Consider the following 16,116-nt stretch of genomic DNA (forward strand, 5'->3'; position numbering starts at 1 on the left):
ACCTCCAGTCTCTGGTTCTTTTACACATACACACACACACACACACACACACACCACCACCAATGACGGCATCAAAATTGGCCTTTATGAAAACATCAATACAAATCAAGTGGTGACATACATCACTTGGAACTACTCTGTGGAGCTAATATCATAAATATGGATTTTGTTTTATCATAATTTCCTTGTGACCAAATGCTGATGAGTTTGTACTCATGTCCTCGAATGGCGCCCCCCTCTCCTCCTCTTCCCTCTCCCACAGACACCAGCAGAGGAGGGGTCTCCTCAGGACGGCTCGGCCTGGACAGCGAGCCCCGTGGACAACCAGAGAGACATTCCTCGCATCCACATAGAAGAGTCGTCTCCGCTGCCTCCCAGGTGCGAGCGCATCACTGAAGCGGAGGAGTGTTTTAGGAGCATGGTGGCGGGTCAAGGGGATGAGTTGGACACAAGCGCTCTGATCCAGGAGGAGAATAGCATATCCTCCAATGGGACGTTCTACGAGGAGGGGGAGGAAGAGGAGGAGGAGGAGGAAGAGGCGGTGGCCATGGGGACGGGAGCCTGCAGCAGCATCCTCCCTTCGTCGGTGCTGGACCAGGCGAGCGTGATCGCCGAGCGCTTTGCCAGCAGCCTCTCACGGAGGAACAGCCTGGTGGTGGCAGCGGACGACTTCACGCCCACGTCGTCTCACCCCTGCGCCACGTCCACGCAGCTGGTGGCGTCAAGCGGTGACCCTTCAGCGGATGCCCCCATTCTGAGGCCCAAGGCCGACCGCTCGACCCCGTCTCTGGTGGAGCTAGACCGACTGTACCAGAGTCGCCAGGACTCCACGCTGTCTAAGAAGGACCAGCTGCTGATCCACAAGATCCGCCACTACTACGAGCACGCCGAGCACCTTGACATGGGCTTCAGCATCAAGCGCAGGGAGAGCCTCTCGTTTATCCCTGCAGGGCTGGTCAGGCACCTCAGCCGCCAGATCAACAGCACCCCCATGGACGAGATTGCCGTTGCCGCCGCCACCGCCGCAGGGAACAGGAAGGGGTCCCCCGGTGTTCGGCCCACCTCCTGGTCTGTGTTCAACCTCCCGGGTTTGGACAAGAGGGATGAGATGCCGAAGTCTCCTGCCGGCGGGACAGAAGCCACACGCTCAGCTGCTGAAAAGAGGAGAACTGTTAGTGTCAGCGATGCAACGCTTCAGTCCGAGGTCTTCCACTCGCCCTCCCACATCATCCCAGTGTGGCAGGACATGGAGACGGACATGGACGGCGTCCAGGAGGACACAGAGTCCAACACAGAGACAAAGGATGACGAGACTGCCAGCCCTACGCTTCACCACAAGAGCTTCCCCAGCCGGCGACAAAGGGACGCTGACTGTGGAGAATCTCTCCTGATCCAGGAGGAGGATGACGACGTCAGCACCGTGACCGACGCGTCCTGCATCACCCCCCCTCCCACATTCCTCTCCCCCACCAAGGAGGAGGCGCGAGGGCCGGAGAGCACAGGCTCAGACGAGCACCTCCAGAGAGGCCAGGCGTTGCGGGCGCCCCTGCCCAGAGTCATCACCTTGAGGTCGGGCTTGGAGGAGGAGCAGCAGCAGCAGATCCTGCAGGACGTGGAGAAGGTGAAGAATAAGGTGTTCCAGCTGGCCAGGCAGTACAGCCAGCGCATCAAGAACAACAGGCCCGTGCTGAAGCCCAGGGCCAGGGAGACGGAGAGTCCCCTCACCTCCGTGCAGGAGGAGAGGACACAGAGGACAGAGACGGGTAGGTGACTGTTTTTAATTCATCATCAGGTGATAAATGTAAGTAAAAAAATAATTATGTGTATATGTGAATCATGAATGTGTCAATCATCTGTGCTTTCTTTATTTTACATTATGAAAACATTATTTTAAAATTGAAAAATATTTTTTTCAAGAGCAGCCTTAGGGCAGAAACTGAGATGCAAGAACGTGAAATGACAATGACAAAAATGTGCATGGAATATATAATCAAAAAGGCAAAAAAAAAAGTTGGCCTGTAAATAAATAAATACGCAATAAAATATTTCTCCCTCCTTCTTTCATTCTGCCTTTTTCCCTGTTCTCTCTCTCTCTCTCTTTGCCTTTCATGCCTGTCTCCTTTCAGGTACGTCTGGCCTTGTTCTTTCACTCAGCTCCTACGACCAGGTGGTCATCCAGGAGCTGAAGCTGCCGAGCCCCTCTCCCAGCATCAGCTCTGCGGGCAGCTCTCGCGTCCAGTCCCCCAGCGGCCCGCCCGTGAGCCCCGTCCCTGTCGAGAGCTTCCACTGGCCCGACGTCAGGGAGCTGCGCTCCAAGTACGCCCCCGGCCGAACGCACGGCAGGCGCACCGGCAGCGGCGTGGGCGTCAGTCGCAGCCACTCCACCCCGGAGAGGATGATGATGATGGTGACGGAGTCCGAGGCCGAGAGGTCGCGCTCGCCATTGAGTCGCTCCAGCTCCACCTCCAGCAGTTGCCTCTCACTGGAGCCCAGGGGGTCCCCGACGGACTACAGCAGCATGGCTGCCAGCGACACCTGCCTCAACCTGGGCAGCGATGCCCAACTCCTCATGGGCACTGCAGAAGAGGAGGGGGGAGGGGGGAGCGTCTCCAGGCTATGCGGGGTGAACTCTCTGGATACGCTGCACCTCAACGAGCAGCATCAACAGCAACAGCAGAACAACAAGGTCATCGCTGCGGAGACGGTCAGCATGCCCTCCACAGGAAGCCAGGGGGGAAGGGGCATCGAGACAACGGAGAGGGACGAAAGGGACGAGAACGTCCTGAACGGGGGCGATGGCAGGTCAGCACTGGAGTTGGAGGCTTGGAGGAGCCTGCGCAGGAGAGACTGGAGGGCCTACGAGAGGCTCCAGAGCACTACCAAGTACTCTACCAGCTCACTGAAGACACTGGACGGCAGCCAGCGCAGCCTGGTCAAGAACCTACGGGAGAAATTCCAAAGCTTGAGTTCATATACATAAACTACACTTTATACATATGGGGTTTATATATATGTACTGTGTGTATATATATATATATATATAAGACTGTCTGATCACTGGCCACAACATAAGCACCTGTTTGGAAATGGGAATTGGTACTTTGTGTAAATAGGACTGAGTCTGTTAAGCAGATTGGCCAGTAACTAAGATGTTCATTTCTGAATTGGCAGCCAACTTTGGTGTGGATCCGCAACACACCACACCACACCAGATCAGATCAGATCAGATCAGGGCCAGATGACTACACCAACGGCATGCAATGGGAAAGGAAATCCACACCACACACCACACACCACACCAGATCATATCACATCAGGGCCAGTTCCACACCAGAGTCAGCTGCTATGTCATTTATATAATTGCTCTTGGAGTTGCTTTTATTCTTATGTCCAGACACATCCTGCTGGATCTGGGAATCTGTTAAGGGATACGTAGCAACCACGAAAGACTCAGAGGAGTCCTATTTATCTTTCTTAAAGAGTTAAGTCTTATAGAAACAGCTGTACATATGTTTATACTTTTCCTGTCTTTCCTTTTTATTCACAAATGTGGATCTGTAAAATGTATATAAGCTTAAATAATGAGGAAGAATATAAATAGGTTTTGCTCATCATTCAGAGAAAATGTATCCGTTGTTGGAAGAGATTGTTTTTATCTGTACATTGTAATATGGTTTTGGGTCACAAAATAATACCTTGAAATTGTTGATGGACTGTCCTTGTTAGGCAACCCTCGTGAGGCTCGATCAGCCCTCCTGTGCTGTAGTTAGTTGTGTACATGCAGCGAGACAAGATCCGATTTGGGCAATGGCTGGCACATTCTCTAGGTGTTGATAGCCTCCTGTGACACAGGGAGATGGCAAAATAATTGGCGATGCTTTATTTGACGTGTGTTTGGTAATGCATGATTCACCTGTGAAGAGATGAGGTGTTGTATTGCATTTCTTGTCACGTGACGTTGCGTCTCTTCACACAGTCTCCTCTTGTCGTTAAGACCGTTTTCACTGGGTGTGCGGGGTGCTACTTTTCATGTTGTCTTGACAAAATGGTATGATCCTCTTCTTAGGCTCAGCAACTGAGGGAGTTTGGTAGATAGGTGATTCATTTCAACATAGATGAAACCCACTTTCATGACTTTAATCTTTCAGTCAGTTTCTAGTGTTTCAAATATGTGGACCAATATCCTGCACTACTGGTCCACTTCAGTACACAGTGGTTTGTTTGTTGGTTTTTGTGTGCTGCCTTCGGCTACAGTTAACTACTGTCTGCCTGTATGCATCTGCTTTGACAGTTTTTACATTGTGGTTCAGTAAGGACCATATCTGTTCAAATGTTGCCAGGTAATCATCTCAAACCGTAAGCACAATGACAAAGCAAGCAGGTTGTTTTTTTTTTTTTTTGCTGTGCTGCGTCAGCATGCTTCTTCTTTTGGTTCTGTCTCAGCTGCGGCACATTCTGTTGGCTCTCCACACACACTCAGCACAGATGATGTAAGAGGTGAATCAGACGAGACGAACGCCCGTTGTTTAACATGGATGGTCTTTCCTCATCATTTTCTCATCAACGAGTCCAACCCGAAAGGCATTCTTCTCAACAACCTGCAGTGTCACAACTGTCATAATAACTTTCAACACTATTAGCTATATAGGATTTTAAAGATGTCACCTGTGGTGTTATTCCTGTCTCCTTAATAAATGTGGTTGATAAAATAAAGGCACTGTGTAACCTAGTATGTCCATCCTCTATTTTGCTTTGTATCATCTGTCAAAACATTACTAACATGGTTGAATGGCGGACGACAGAGAAGATTTCCATCAGATAACCTTTTATCTTCCCATTCAATACAAACTTACAGTCTTTGAAAGCACAGCCTTCTTATGACAGACGACAGACCGCATCTCTGTCCAGATGACTACAACGACGGAATGCACTGGGAAAGGAGCGTGTTTTCTTTCTCCGGGATCATGTGGAAGCTCAGACGGTGCCCCCGACACGGCGGGTGTTACCCTCTTTCATCCGGCGGACATGAGCGCAGGATTAGGCTGATGGTTTTCAGCACGCGGGTGGTGGAGTCAGTACCCAGGTTGTTTTTTTCCAAAGGGTGGTCTGTCAGCATCGGTTCAGATCTCAGTCAGTCATCCTTTAGCCTGCACACGCTCTCTTCGTTGGTGAAATTAAAGTCTGCTTGCATTCAAGCAGGGTAGTGCAGCCTTGTTTTGGTCTGTCATCACCATGGCAAAATCCTTACAAATGGCTCTTTAAAAGGCACTCAATCCCTCTTCAGAAAGAGCCCATTGAGGGGGTGAGCACAGCAAAAACATGGAGCCAATAGAAGTTGTTAGAAAGCTTCAGGACAGCATACTGTTTGATATGTCAGAGTCCCATCTTGGCTCCAAAATCTGCCAGCCACACACCACTCAGCTCATTTTATTTTATGTCATTCATTTATGGTTTGTTTACACCTATGTATTGGTTACAATAAGGCTGCTGTGTCCTAGTGTTAGTAACTTGGCATAAGATAACATCTCTACAAACTATTATTAGGTGTAACAGTACCTAACAGTGAGGACATGCACCATCCCACCCAATCACCTGCCTTATACTTAGTATGGTGTATGTATTAATCCTGAATGCATTGTGGAAGGTAAGGCTATTTAAAGACGTTAGAACAATGTGATAAAATAAGAATGAACGTTAAATTGACAAACCAAGACATTGCAGATTGGCCATCATTGTTCCTCCATCTTTTTCTTCGCATCGCCAAAAGTAGCCATCACATTGTTCGTCTAGGAATAGCTGTTGAGACTCCACCTCTTCCTAACGCGCAGGTTACAGGTTCTGAACTCCGCTTTGCACGCCACTGAGAGATGCGCGTAGATGAGCGGAGGTAACATGGGAATACGCGTATTTGCGCGCTAGAGCCGTTTATTTCACCAAGCATCCGTGCCGGCAACGTTGTTTCTGGGTTCCAAAGTATCGCTATTATATTGCGGAGTTGAGTTTTTATCTCAGATAGAATGGGATGCGCAATATCAGGGCTGGGTTTGGCGCCCAGGCAAACGACAGAGCCGAAGAGTGAAGAGGATGCTGTTGCGCACCTTACTGGGGACCAAATCGACATGATTAAAGATTCTTGGAAAGTTATTCAGGAAGATATAGCGAAAGTTGGAATTATCATGTTTGTCAGGTGAGAGGATAATAATCTACAAAATTAGGTATGTGTCAATCGTCGCATGTAACGTGTTACCGCTACTGGTAAACTCATAATAATAAGCTATTATGATACCAATATTATTTATAAGGATGCGCTGTTCTTATAGATTGCTTAGAACTGTAATGATTTGGCGGTATCAACTTCGTAGCAAGGTGAATATGGCCAGATTATTGTTCTTTCACTGGACACACACTCCACGGAGGAGACGAATGCTTTTTTAGTTACGCCGCTGGCTTCGGAGGGGAGGCTACGCCAGGAGAACTGACACTGACCTGAGACCAGAGACCTGCTTTATTCATCCACATCAGTGCAGCTTATAGCGTTAGTGTGTACAGGACCGTAGTGAACATGCAATGGTAATTCTGTTCTGAAGTCATCAACCAAGAAATTAACAAGGTCTAGTCTACAAATGTGAGTTTTTTGCACCAAATACTATAAAAGAATAAAATTTGGTGCAAAATAATTATGTATAGAAACAATATACAACAAAACAATACATTTAATAGAATGGTAGTTATTTGATTCTAGAGTTTTTAACCGCGTTTTTTCTCAAAAGTGCACTTGGACCTTTTTAATTTTCAGTTGACGAACTGTAGTCAAGGGAAATTATAACGATTAAAACGTTTGTAGAATCTTTAGTACCAGCTATCCTGAAATTCCCAGAATTGTGGAAACATTAGACAGTTAATTTCAATACGGGCAGTTTTGCATTTTTTATTTAGGTGAGCTTTGAGGCCACTTCCTAATTGCACTCTGTTCTGCGCTGGGCTATGTACTGTAATCAGCATGACATGCTCAGCCTCATACCTTTACATGTAAAAACAAATACAGGCAGAGGACACTGTTAAGCATAGGCTGTTTAGCACCAACAATGGTTTTGTTAAATATAACCAACGTGTTTTGCTATAGGGCAGCCAGTCTCCTTCAAGCAGTGAACCTGCAAACTTGTGTGTGTGTGTGGCTTGCAATACAAACACATATGTACTGTAGGTCTATCTAGGTTATGGCACTATTATATATCCAGTGGCCTTACATGCAGTCTAGAGTGGCACTAATGTATTAAGACACAGGCACATTCAGTATGCACATAAGGAAAAACTGTGTGTGGGGGTTGGGGGGATGGAGAACACCAGGCAGACTTTGAGCTTTGAGCACAGAGAAACATGTCCCTGGGAGCACATCCAGGCTGCTGAGGAGATTGACCTTAGCGTGTTGGCCTTGAAGCAGCAGAACCCTCTGTGGCTGGGGGACCCCTCTGGGCTGAAAGGCTGTAGAGACTCGCAGGTTGAGCTCAAGAGCAACATACATATTCCATCTCTTGCGGGTCGTTCATTTCAAATGCACAGGAGCGTGGTGGTCTCTGTGCGGTGGACTTTTATATTCATACCAAAGACACAGCTGTCTGTCTGTATGCACACACATATAATGTGATAATAAAGTTGATTTGGGTGCCATAAGGAGGAAAACAGACACGCAAACAGAAGGCCCTTGCTGCGGAGGACAGATGACTAGTGCTCCCACAAAAACACCTCTGTCTCATTGCAGGAGGGGTACAGATTTATGAGCAAAATCAGCCCGGTATTCATACATTTGTGGAAATGGAGCCTTTTTCCCAGAGGGTGCAAAACCACACTCTGGGTAGGTAGGCACAACAGGGGATGCATACACAAGTGAGCTTGGCCAGCTTGAGGTGGGCGTGTTCTGAATCTAGGTTTTCCTGTGTGGAAACCCATAAGAAACAATGAGAAATCCTAGAGCCATCATACTTTCCTACTTTTTCTGACTCACTAGAGATGACTAGTCCATCAAGGAACAATTTGATCTCCTCATTTCTTTTTCAATTTGGCAACAATTCTTTTTTTTATCAGCTGCCATGTGGGGACGTGGTTTGTTGTTTTATGTGCTGCGAAAGCAAACTGACATTCCATTTCAGCAAAACCTGTGTCTCATCATCTGTTTCCATTCAGAGTCCATATTTGTCATAGCCGACAGCAGCCATTACCGGGTAAACACTGTTAAAATCAGTCACACATCACAGGCCTTTGCTGAGGACTCTGTCTTGCTCAGTTGGTTTTGACACACCATGTCATTGTGAGGAGGCTAATGTTTATGACAGCTCATGGGGAGAGGCGAGCCAACGGTGTGGCTAACCAGGGCCTCTTGGCAGGAGAGGGGTGTGAAGAGGGTGCAAATGGGAGCGGAGGTCAAACCAGGCTCTCGTGTCCCCGGACTTCCACAGACGACCATGGGCATAACTGGAAATTTTAGGCACCCTGAAAAACACGTCACTCTTCGACAGTCTATTTGGTATAGCACACCTACATACGGTGCAATCTCAAAAAGGTGTCAGGACCCATGTGGAGCATTTGGCTCCTTGAATTTTTGAAAACCCCACCCCGTCTATGTTTTTGCTAAGGCAACACACCTCAGGGCTTGTATTAACAATACAATACTGGATAAAGATGAACTCTTTCCCTTTACCCTCTCTATCCGAGAACTCAGTGGGAAATTTAATTCGGAGGCAACTGACATCTGTTCCGAGCTCAAATGGCAGTTCTCTTCTGACAATGCACCGGGTTTGTACTCCTGCAGGTACACCTTAATGGCTTTTGGCTATTTGGTGGCAGCGAGGATGAACGCGATGCAAGGCTCATTCAGCTACTCAGCGTGCTAATAACGACATGACTACGAAACTGTGTTGCACATCAGGGAGAAAGATTATGACATCTGTGGGGAAACTGTCAAATACTTAATGCTGGCAACAGTTAATGCTGGCAACAGTTGATCGTAGCAGCCGCTGGGTTGAGGATGGGGTGGGAGAGTAGTCATCAGGAAACCACTGTGCTTGAGAGAAAGGTTATTTTACTGTTTGATGGAACCCTACCAGGTCTGACATGTTTTTTTTCCCAGAATGGTTGCAGAAAAACCTTTACCCTCCATCATAGACAGCAAACTAGAGAAAAAGAGGACAGGAAAACTGTGCTTGCACCTTGCCCTATGTCTGATTTCTTCTTTCATCTTCATTGTACCATCACTGACTTCAGCCTTTCACTTAGTTTTCTCTCTGTAGATATGCTGACCATAGAATCTTTTTTGCCTGACCCACAGGCAATCGCTTAACCCTTTTCTAGTCTTTCTCTGCACCCCTATTCTCTCTCTTGCACTCTTGCACTCCTGCCACCACCCTCCTCCATGGCTTTGATTGCAGCACACAGGCCAGCCCAGCAGGGCAATGCTGGTAGAGGTCGGTTCCGCAGAATAAAAAAGGCTCCGGTCCAATCAGTGCCATTGGTTTTCAGTCTTAATCAGGTTGGCAAGTAGTCTTTGCACATGTGGGGGCATGAGAAATAGTCAAGTTCATCCTTCCACAGCCTTGAGGGATCACAGCAGCTCATAAGGTTTGCATTACCCTTGCAAGAGAAAGTTCAACATGAGGGAGGATTGGAAATGGAGGCTGTTTGGGGTATCAAAGTGAATATAAACGGACGTGCTATGACATTATTCATGTTTTCAGCTCATGAAAGCTCAAAAATGTCTGTTGTCTTGGCAACAGGCTCTTTGAAACTCACCCTGAGTGCAAAGATGTGTTCTTCCTGTTCCGAGATGTGGAGGACCTGGAGAGGTTACGAACCAGCCGGGAGCTCCGGGCCCATGGCCTAAGGTCAGTCGGCCCAGCGGGCCTCTTCTTACTGTCATTCCTATTCCTATTACTTATGTATGGAGCACCCCATAGAGATCCACTGCAGCTCATCAGAACACCACCAGCTGCAGTTTATGAGCGGGTAAACAAAAACAGTGTTTGTTCATAACGATATGCCATGAGATGTGCTTGGAAAGAACATGAGCGGAATAGTTGAAATAGCTTGAGTGGCACTCAGAGGAATCTTCAGCACAGTTAGATCATAACTGGCCTATTAGGATTCTAAATTAAGTCTTAGCGGAAACCGAGGCCGTCTGGTCCTTAATGCCATGGTCTCATTTCTTTTCAGAATTCTGAGCTGTCATTCAGGTGGCCATTGATTGACATCTCGAAAATGAGTGGGGGCTGAATATAATTCAACATTCAGCCATCTGAAAACATTCATCATGCAAGCTTAACTCAGGCGCAAATCTAAACATTTTTAGATAGATGGAAGGCGCAGTTGAGGAGACAGGTGGGGATTCCAGTTTCAAACACCATAAACACTGACATGTTTTCGCTTGGTCATTTAAAACTGTCTGCCACAAGAAGGTTTTGTTGTATGCTATATTTATATGATGGGCAGCCTAAGTCTATGTGCTGCCTACCCTAAACGGATGTAAACTGCTTTTCCCATTTGGTTTCTTTTATCAACATGAGAGTGTTTTTTTCCATCAAGCAGTGCTTGAAAGCACACTCTTATAGTTTATCCTCCCAAGCGCCATCTCCATCTGGTCAGCGCTCGGTTCTCGTCGGACTATGAATGCACCTAATCCTAAATGCAAGCTCTTCACTGCGCGCTTGCCACTCTGTCGTGTGCAGCGAGGACGCTGAGCCTTTTTTATGTGGTTATCCCCATGAAAGGCCAATAACTCCAATTAAGCCAGAGGGCTCCACTTAATAAACGCTGCGGCTGCCTCGTCCGTGTGACAGAGCAGGAGTGGCTGGCCACGGTGCCTCTCCACCGACACCACGGGCGTGCCTCTCACGGACGGACTAAAAAGGCCAAGTGGCTCATTTTGCGTCAAACATTGACATTAATGTAAATATCCTCGGTAGCCGTGAGGTTGGGAGAATTCGCCGGTCATTTCCCTTCCATGACCGTTTCTGATTACACGACCTACACGTGCTACAATCCGCACTCTGGGTTGGACAGTAGGACTAGGCCTACTCCTGTGGCTGTGGGCTAGAATACAAACAAGAGGAGAAAGAGCCTCGGCATTAGGAGCAAAGTGGAGGGAACGACAAAATAACAAATCACCATTCGTCCATTAAATCATAGAAACAGCATTAATCAAAATGTACTGCTGCCACCAAAATGTCAGAGATGAATCATAATCTCTAATGCTGGCTTTCTGTGACCTCGAACAGAGTAATGTCATTTATTGAAAAGACTGTGGCCAGACTAGACCAGCTGGAGAGGCTTGAGCAACTCGCATTGGAACTGGGCAAGAGTCACTATCGCTACAATGCGCCTCCTAAGTACTATGGGGTAAGACTACAGACACCACAGGTTCAGCCAGCCCTCGTGGCATTAATCAAACCATGTAAATGCCTCAGGAATTATAAACACTGCAGCATTTAAAGCTTCTGCAAGACAGAAAAAATGAAAATATAACTTTTGAGTATGTAGGACGCCAACATACTTTGTGAAAATAATAAAACCAACACCATTAATGTATAATACAAAGTGTCTTGAGTTGTGTTTAACCAAACTTGTTTTTGTCAGTATGTTGGGACGGAATTCATTTGTGCTGTCCAACCAATCCTGAAAGACAAATGGACCCCAGAACTAGAAGATGCATGGAAGGTATGGCTGTTACATCTCCTTTCGCTCTCACAGGATTTACTCGTGTCCTTCCCTACCCTGATAACACACATCAGGTTTAGGCACATGGACATGGCCCATGTCAAAGTTAAAATGACATTAGCCATTATAAAACTGTTAAGGCATGCCTGATACAATTATTTTCAAAAAACCCAAAAGATTTGAAAGATACAGTACAGGTATGAACCATTCATTTACAGTGTAATTATGCCTCACAATGGACCTAAACTGCCCATTGTTGGTGCGTGTCTTCTCGTTTAACCAGAGTCTGTTCCAGTACGTCACTGGGATCATGAAGAGAGGCTACCAGGAGGAAGAACAGAGCAGGCGCTACCATGTGGTCGTGTCCGCCAAAGAACGGCCGGACAAGAAGAACACAGCACTTTAAAACGCCTCGGTTCCAGAGACTGTTTAACCAAACCCAGCAAGGAGACACGTCACATGTGGCTTATAGATGTGTATATACTGTATTTATTTCTTTACGTTTTTTGGCTATTTCTTTCTTACTTACTTTACATTTTTCACATGAACCAAAAGACAAACTTATTCGTCCCTCATGGACCCTGAATTGTTAGCTAACTACGTGTGGCTTCATTATATTAATACACAGAATTTTATTAAGACCCTGTTTGAAGGGCAACACATATTTCAAAGCCTTACTTAAAAAAAAAAAAAAGTTTAGGCCACTGCCATTTTTTTCAGTTTCAACAAAATTTAATTTTGGGACTACAGATGAGTTCTTGAGTTGCATTGCTTATTAAAACAAAATCATATCCGACAAACGCATATTGCTATGATATGAGACATGAACAATGGTGAATTCTGATGTCTACCGTTTCTTGTTTGTTCCGTACATTTGCTTCTTTCAGTGGCTACAGTCCGATGATTATTTCTCTTTGTCAGAAAGCATGTGGTGTTAGCAAGTAGGTGAGGAATGAAAGGCACATGTCTATACTGAAGGAGGGAACCCTCCTGAATAACTGTACCACTGCATCTTCACTGTCTGGGCTTTAAAATGTGATAAAAGAAAAACATGGGGGTATTACAAACTAACAAACAAACAAATAAACCAACCAAAAAAAAAGAAGAAGAAAAACACGCCCCTCACTCATCCATTCACATGCCACTTAATTCTGAGTCCTATTCTTGATTTAAAAATAAAAAGACAAACAGCGGGCAGAATTAGCCTGCACACAGAAATATGTTGCTGCCGCAAAAAAAAAAAAGAAACAAACAATCCTTTTAAATTAAAAACATTTTTTGAAAATACTCTGATGTTGCGATCAAAAAGAACATCCACCGACCCCACCCTCCCCATATAATTATGGCACCTCTCCTCCAATGAATGCTGTAGGTTTCTCATCTCCTCTTCCTCCACATCTCTTCAGGCTTTACTCCGCTCATGAATGCCACAGCTCTGAAAGTCCAGTAGGCCTCCACCAAAATGGAGGCAAGTGTCCCGTCTTTTGTGGACCTGAAGCCTACAGAGGAGACTGGTGAAAAGGGGGGTGTGTAAAGTCAGACATCCCTTGTCTTCTCAAGGCCTGCCTTGATTATAAGGAGTTTTAATCCTCAACACAAATCATTTCAGCCAATGGTGGGATGGACCTGTGGCTGGGTCTTGCTTAATCACGTGACGAGGAAGAGGAGGGTGGTACATGCTGAATCCAGAGGGAGGGAGGAGACAGGTGGACGTTGGATCCCCTTGAAAAAAAACAAAATGGCACTGGTGGGTCCACCAGCATGTGATGTAACAGTCTATGGCTCCCTCACTGCGTGGCTTTGGTCTTCTTGCTTTTGCTCTTCTTGTCCTTCTTCTTCAGCCCGTCGATGTGCGCTCGCAACAGATTGGAGTAAGCCTGGGTTCACAAAGACCATTGTTAATTAGCTAGTCAAAAACAACAGAAACCGCTACTTCTCTAAGGCAGCTTCTAAAATGATATTCTTTAGTGGGGCCAGGATAAATAAGGTGTTTTTGAAAACACTGAGCTCTGTGAAACCAGTTTGCTAGGTGACCGTGGAACATGCAATAACCTCAAAGCTCCGATGCTTGCTGAACACCTGACTGCCAAATCTGCGAAAAATGAGCACTTACCATCTGAAACTTGATAACCTCTTTGGTGTTGACCTGAAAAATGACAGCAAAAAAATAATTATTTCAGCTGTAACAGTATCTGACAGCAACATCCAAGGTCAGTGAGCAGCCTTAAAGGTTCAATCCCAAGACTGACACATTTTTCACTAATGAACAAACTTTTATGTTCAGCCAAAAATAGTACAATTTTATTCCTGAGCATAGAGTAACAACGGTGACAAACATTCAGTGATGGTGTAGTACACATATCAATGATAAATACATTTTCTTTGGACAGTACTGGGCGCAGAGAATTTAGGGAGAGAGGAGACAAGGCAGAGACGCATGAGGGCTTATTCTTGTAACAGGACAGAAGCAAATCAGATACTGTGTGGGTGTGCAAGCTGTGTTAGTTAGATTGGCCCAGAAAAGGGCTTTTTTGGCATAGTTATGTCACATATTAGTGACAATCCAAAGACTGCAGCCTGCTTCCTAACAGTCTTACCACTGTGCTTATCTTTCTCTTGCCATCTGAGGCTCTGAGGAGGCATTTGTTGTCGGCAGGATCAAACGTCTCCAGGTGACCTTTCCTTGGGGCAGGTTTCGTTCGACCATCATCTGTTCATTTGTGGGGAGGAAGACAACAAATGCTGAGGTCAATTCTCAATGCTTCTAAGTTGTTTGTCATAACTTTGGTCTGACTGACAGTATCAGTCAGTGTAACGATTATGGCGGTCTCGACTCACATTTCTTTAAAGTGATGACCACACTGCCGCTTGTTCTGCATTTCTGAAACAGTCGCGTCAGCTCTGTGAGAAACTAGGATTACATGGAAAAGATAGACAGGGCATCACATTTCTGCTTCAATCTTCACTGGACGGTTAATTCATTAAGCTAATCAGTGGGGTAACAACAGTTCACACCCTAGCTAAAGCTGACATGCTTGTTTACATATCATACACCCAGCTGATTTAGTTCCCATAGGTTAAACAGCAATGGCTAACATTTGCTTAAATCACCACTTAAAATGCTTTCTTTGGCAGTGGTGTATTCTAAGCAACCAGAACTTTGTGGTTAGCACACAGTTCATTCTGAACCTACTGGGAGAGTAAAGGCCATGTTGGTCTAAGCAGACACCAAAACAGGCCACCATATGTTTGGTTGTGAATATCTCATCCACTGAGCATAATTCTTTAAATTAAAGTTGAATGTGTCATTTTTGGCCATCCTAGAATCTCAGTTTTCAGCAGTAAGGTTTTAACAAGACTTTCCAGCAAGTTTGCTGGTCAAACAAATGTAACGACATATCTGACAAAGTGGTTTCCCCATCACTGCCCAGCATAAAACCATTACTGACTGTCATTACAGACAAGTATTGGTCAGCTGAAAATGGATTATGACAAAGTCCTTATAACGTGATTATGATAGCAACCGGATAATGCTGATCTACAATGCAATTAACGTTACTTTCTTTAAGATCTAGACTTCACCATGTAACGATAACTTAGCAGACCACATTTACATGAAAGTGATGTGAGATTGGAATGGACTTGGGTAATCACAAATCAAACAGTAACTTCATTAGATACACCTTATGTATCTACCTATATTAAACTGTATCATGGTTATTGGCAAGCAACGTAGATAGACTAACGCTACTGGTTCGGTGAAAACCTTCAGTCAGCCTCGTCAGCTTCAGTAACATTATAGCCAGCTAGCCTTAACACTAGCCAATTACTTTCCATTTCCTCGCATTTTGCTCAGCTACAGTTGAGTTGTCAGTGTTCATCTGAATTTCCACCACAAAAAAAACCTGCCATACAATACCAATTACACTAACATATGTTACAATCTTCTTGTCTGTGCAGTTGGGTGGATTGTGCACCGGTTAGCTTAAACGTGCTGCTGTGATTTCACATTATGTTGCAAGTTAGCTTAGCCAATCCTGTACATTCGGAACGGTGTACTCTGAAATAAGGAATGCGTATCAAATGTACAGCCAGTATATCGAACTAGTAGTGTCTTACCGAGTCGTTTTCTAACAAGACCATTTTTGCTGTTTTTCTTGGGATCAAGTCGACGATTGGTTAGCAATGCTCCAGTTTGAGTGAACATACGCTCTGGTTAAGCACACGTAGCTTCTACTTCCATATGTAACTCCTCCCCTTGACCTTTCAACTCACAAACCCCTCAGTATCAATGCTACTGCCTCCCAATGGCGTTAGAAATACATGCACCGTAGCTGGAGATGATGGTTGAGTTAATGTATGGTAAGGGAAAGCCCGGAAGAGCCAGACTGTGAAAAAGTTCTTTGTAACTGT

At 45.6% G+C, this 16,116-nt stretch overlaps 3 protein-coding genes across 8 annotated transcripts in view; 2 read left to right on the forward strand and 1 right to left on the reverse strand.

The window, feature by feature from the left end:
- The window catches only part of LOC105908178 (pleckstrin homology domain-containing family G member 3), a 50,582-nt gene extending 45,853 nt beyond the window's left edge, over positions 1 to 4,729 (forward strand). For all 6 annotated transcript variants that reach the window (XM_042709685.1, XM_042709684.1, XM_042709687.1 and 3 more), the window contains 2 exons: positions 263 to 1,763; positions 2,127 to 4,729. In XM_042709685.1, coding sequence (XP_042565619.1) covers positions 263 to 1,763; positions 2,127 to 2,980 — 2,355 coding nt within the window. In that variant the 3' untranslated portion in view covers positions 2,981 to 4,729. The remainder of the gene's footprint in view (positions 1 to 262; positions 1,764 to 2,126) is intronic.
- Positions 4,730 to 5,759: 1,030 nt separating this feature from the next.
- On the forward strand, positions 5,760 to 12,109 carry xgb (x globin). Its single transcript, XM_012836852.3, has 5 exons — positions 5,760 to 6,187; positions 9,768 to 9,875; positions 11,265 to 11,385; positions 11,623 to 11,703; positions 11,987 to 12,109. Exons 1-5 carry the CDS (start codon positions 6,018 to 6,020, stop codon positions 12,107 to 12,109), a joined length of 603 nt encoding a protein of 200 aa, XP_012692306.1. The 5' UTR covers positions 5,760 to 6,017.
- A 63-nt stretch (positions 12,110 to 12,172) lies between these two features.
- srp14 (signal recognition particle 14) lies at positions 12,173 to 15,986 on the reverse strand. The gene is made up of 5 exons (XM_012836853.3): positions 15,823 to 15,986; positions 14,542 to 14,614; positions 14,301 to 14,413; positions 13,817 to 13,849; positions 12,173 to 13,580 (listed from the first exon to the last, which is right to left on the reverse strand). The coding sequence occupies exons 1-5, from the start codon at positions 15,844 to 15,846 to the stop codon at positions 13,491 to 13,493; spliced, it is 333 nt and encodes a 110-aa protein (XP_012692307.1). The 5' UTR covers positions 15,847 to 15,986; the 3' UTR covers positions 12,173 to 13,490.
- Between the last annotated feature and the right edge of the window lie 130 nt (positions 15,987 to 16,116).

The sequence above is a fragment of the Clupea harengus genome, chromosome 14, assembly GCF_900700415.2.
Source record: "Clupea harengus chromosome 14, Ch_v2.0.2, whole genome shotgun sequence".
Classification (NCBI taxonomy): domain Eukaryota; kingdom Metazoa; phylum Chordata; class Actinopteri; order Clupeiformes; family Clupeidae; genus Clupea; species Clupea harengus.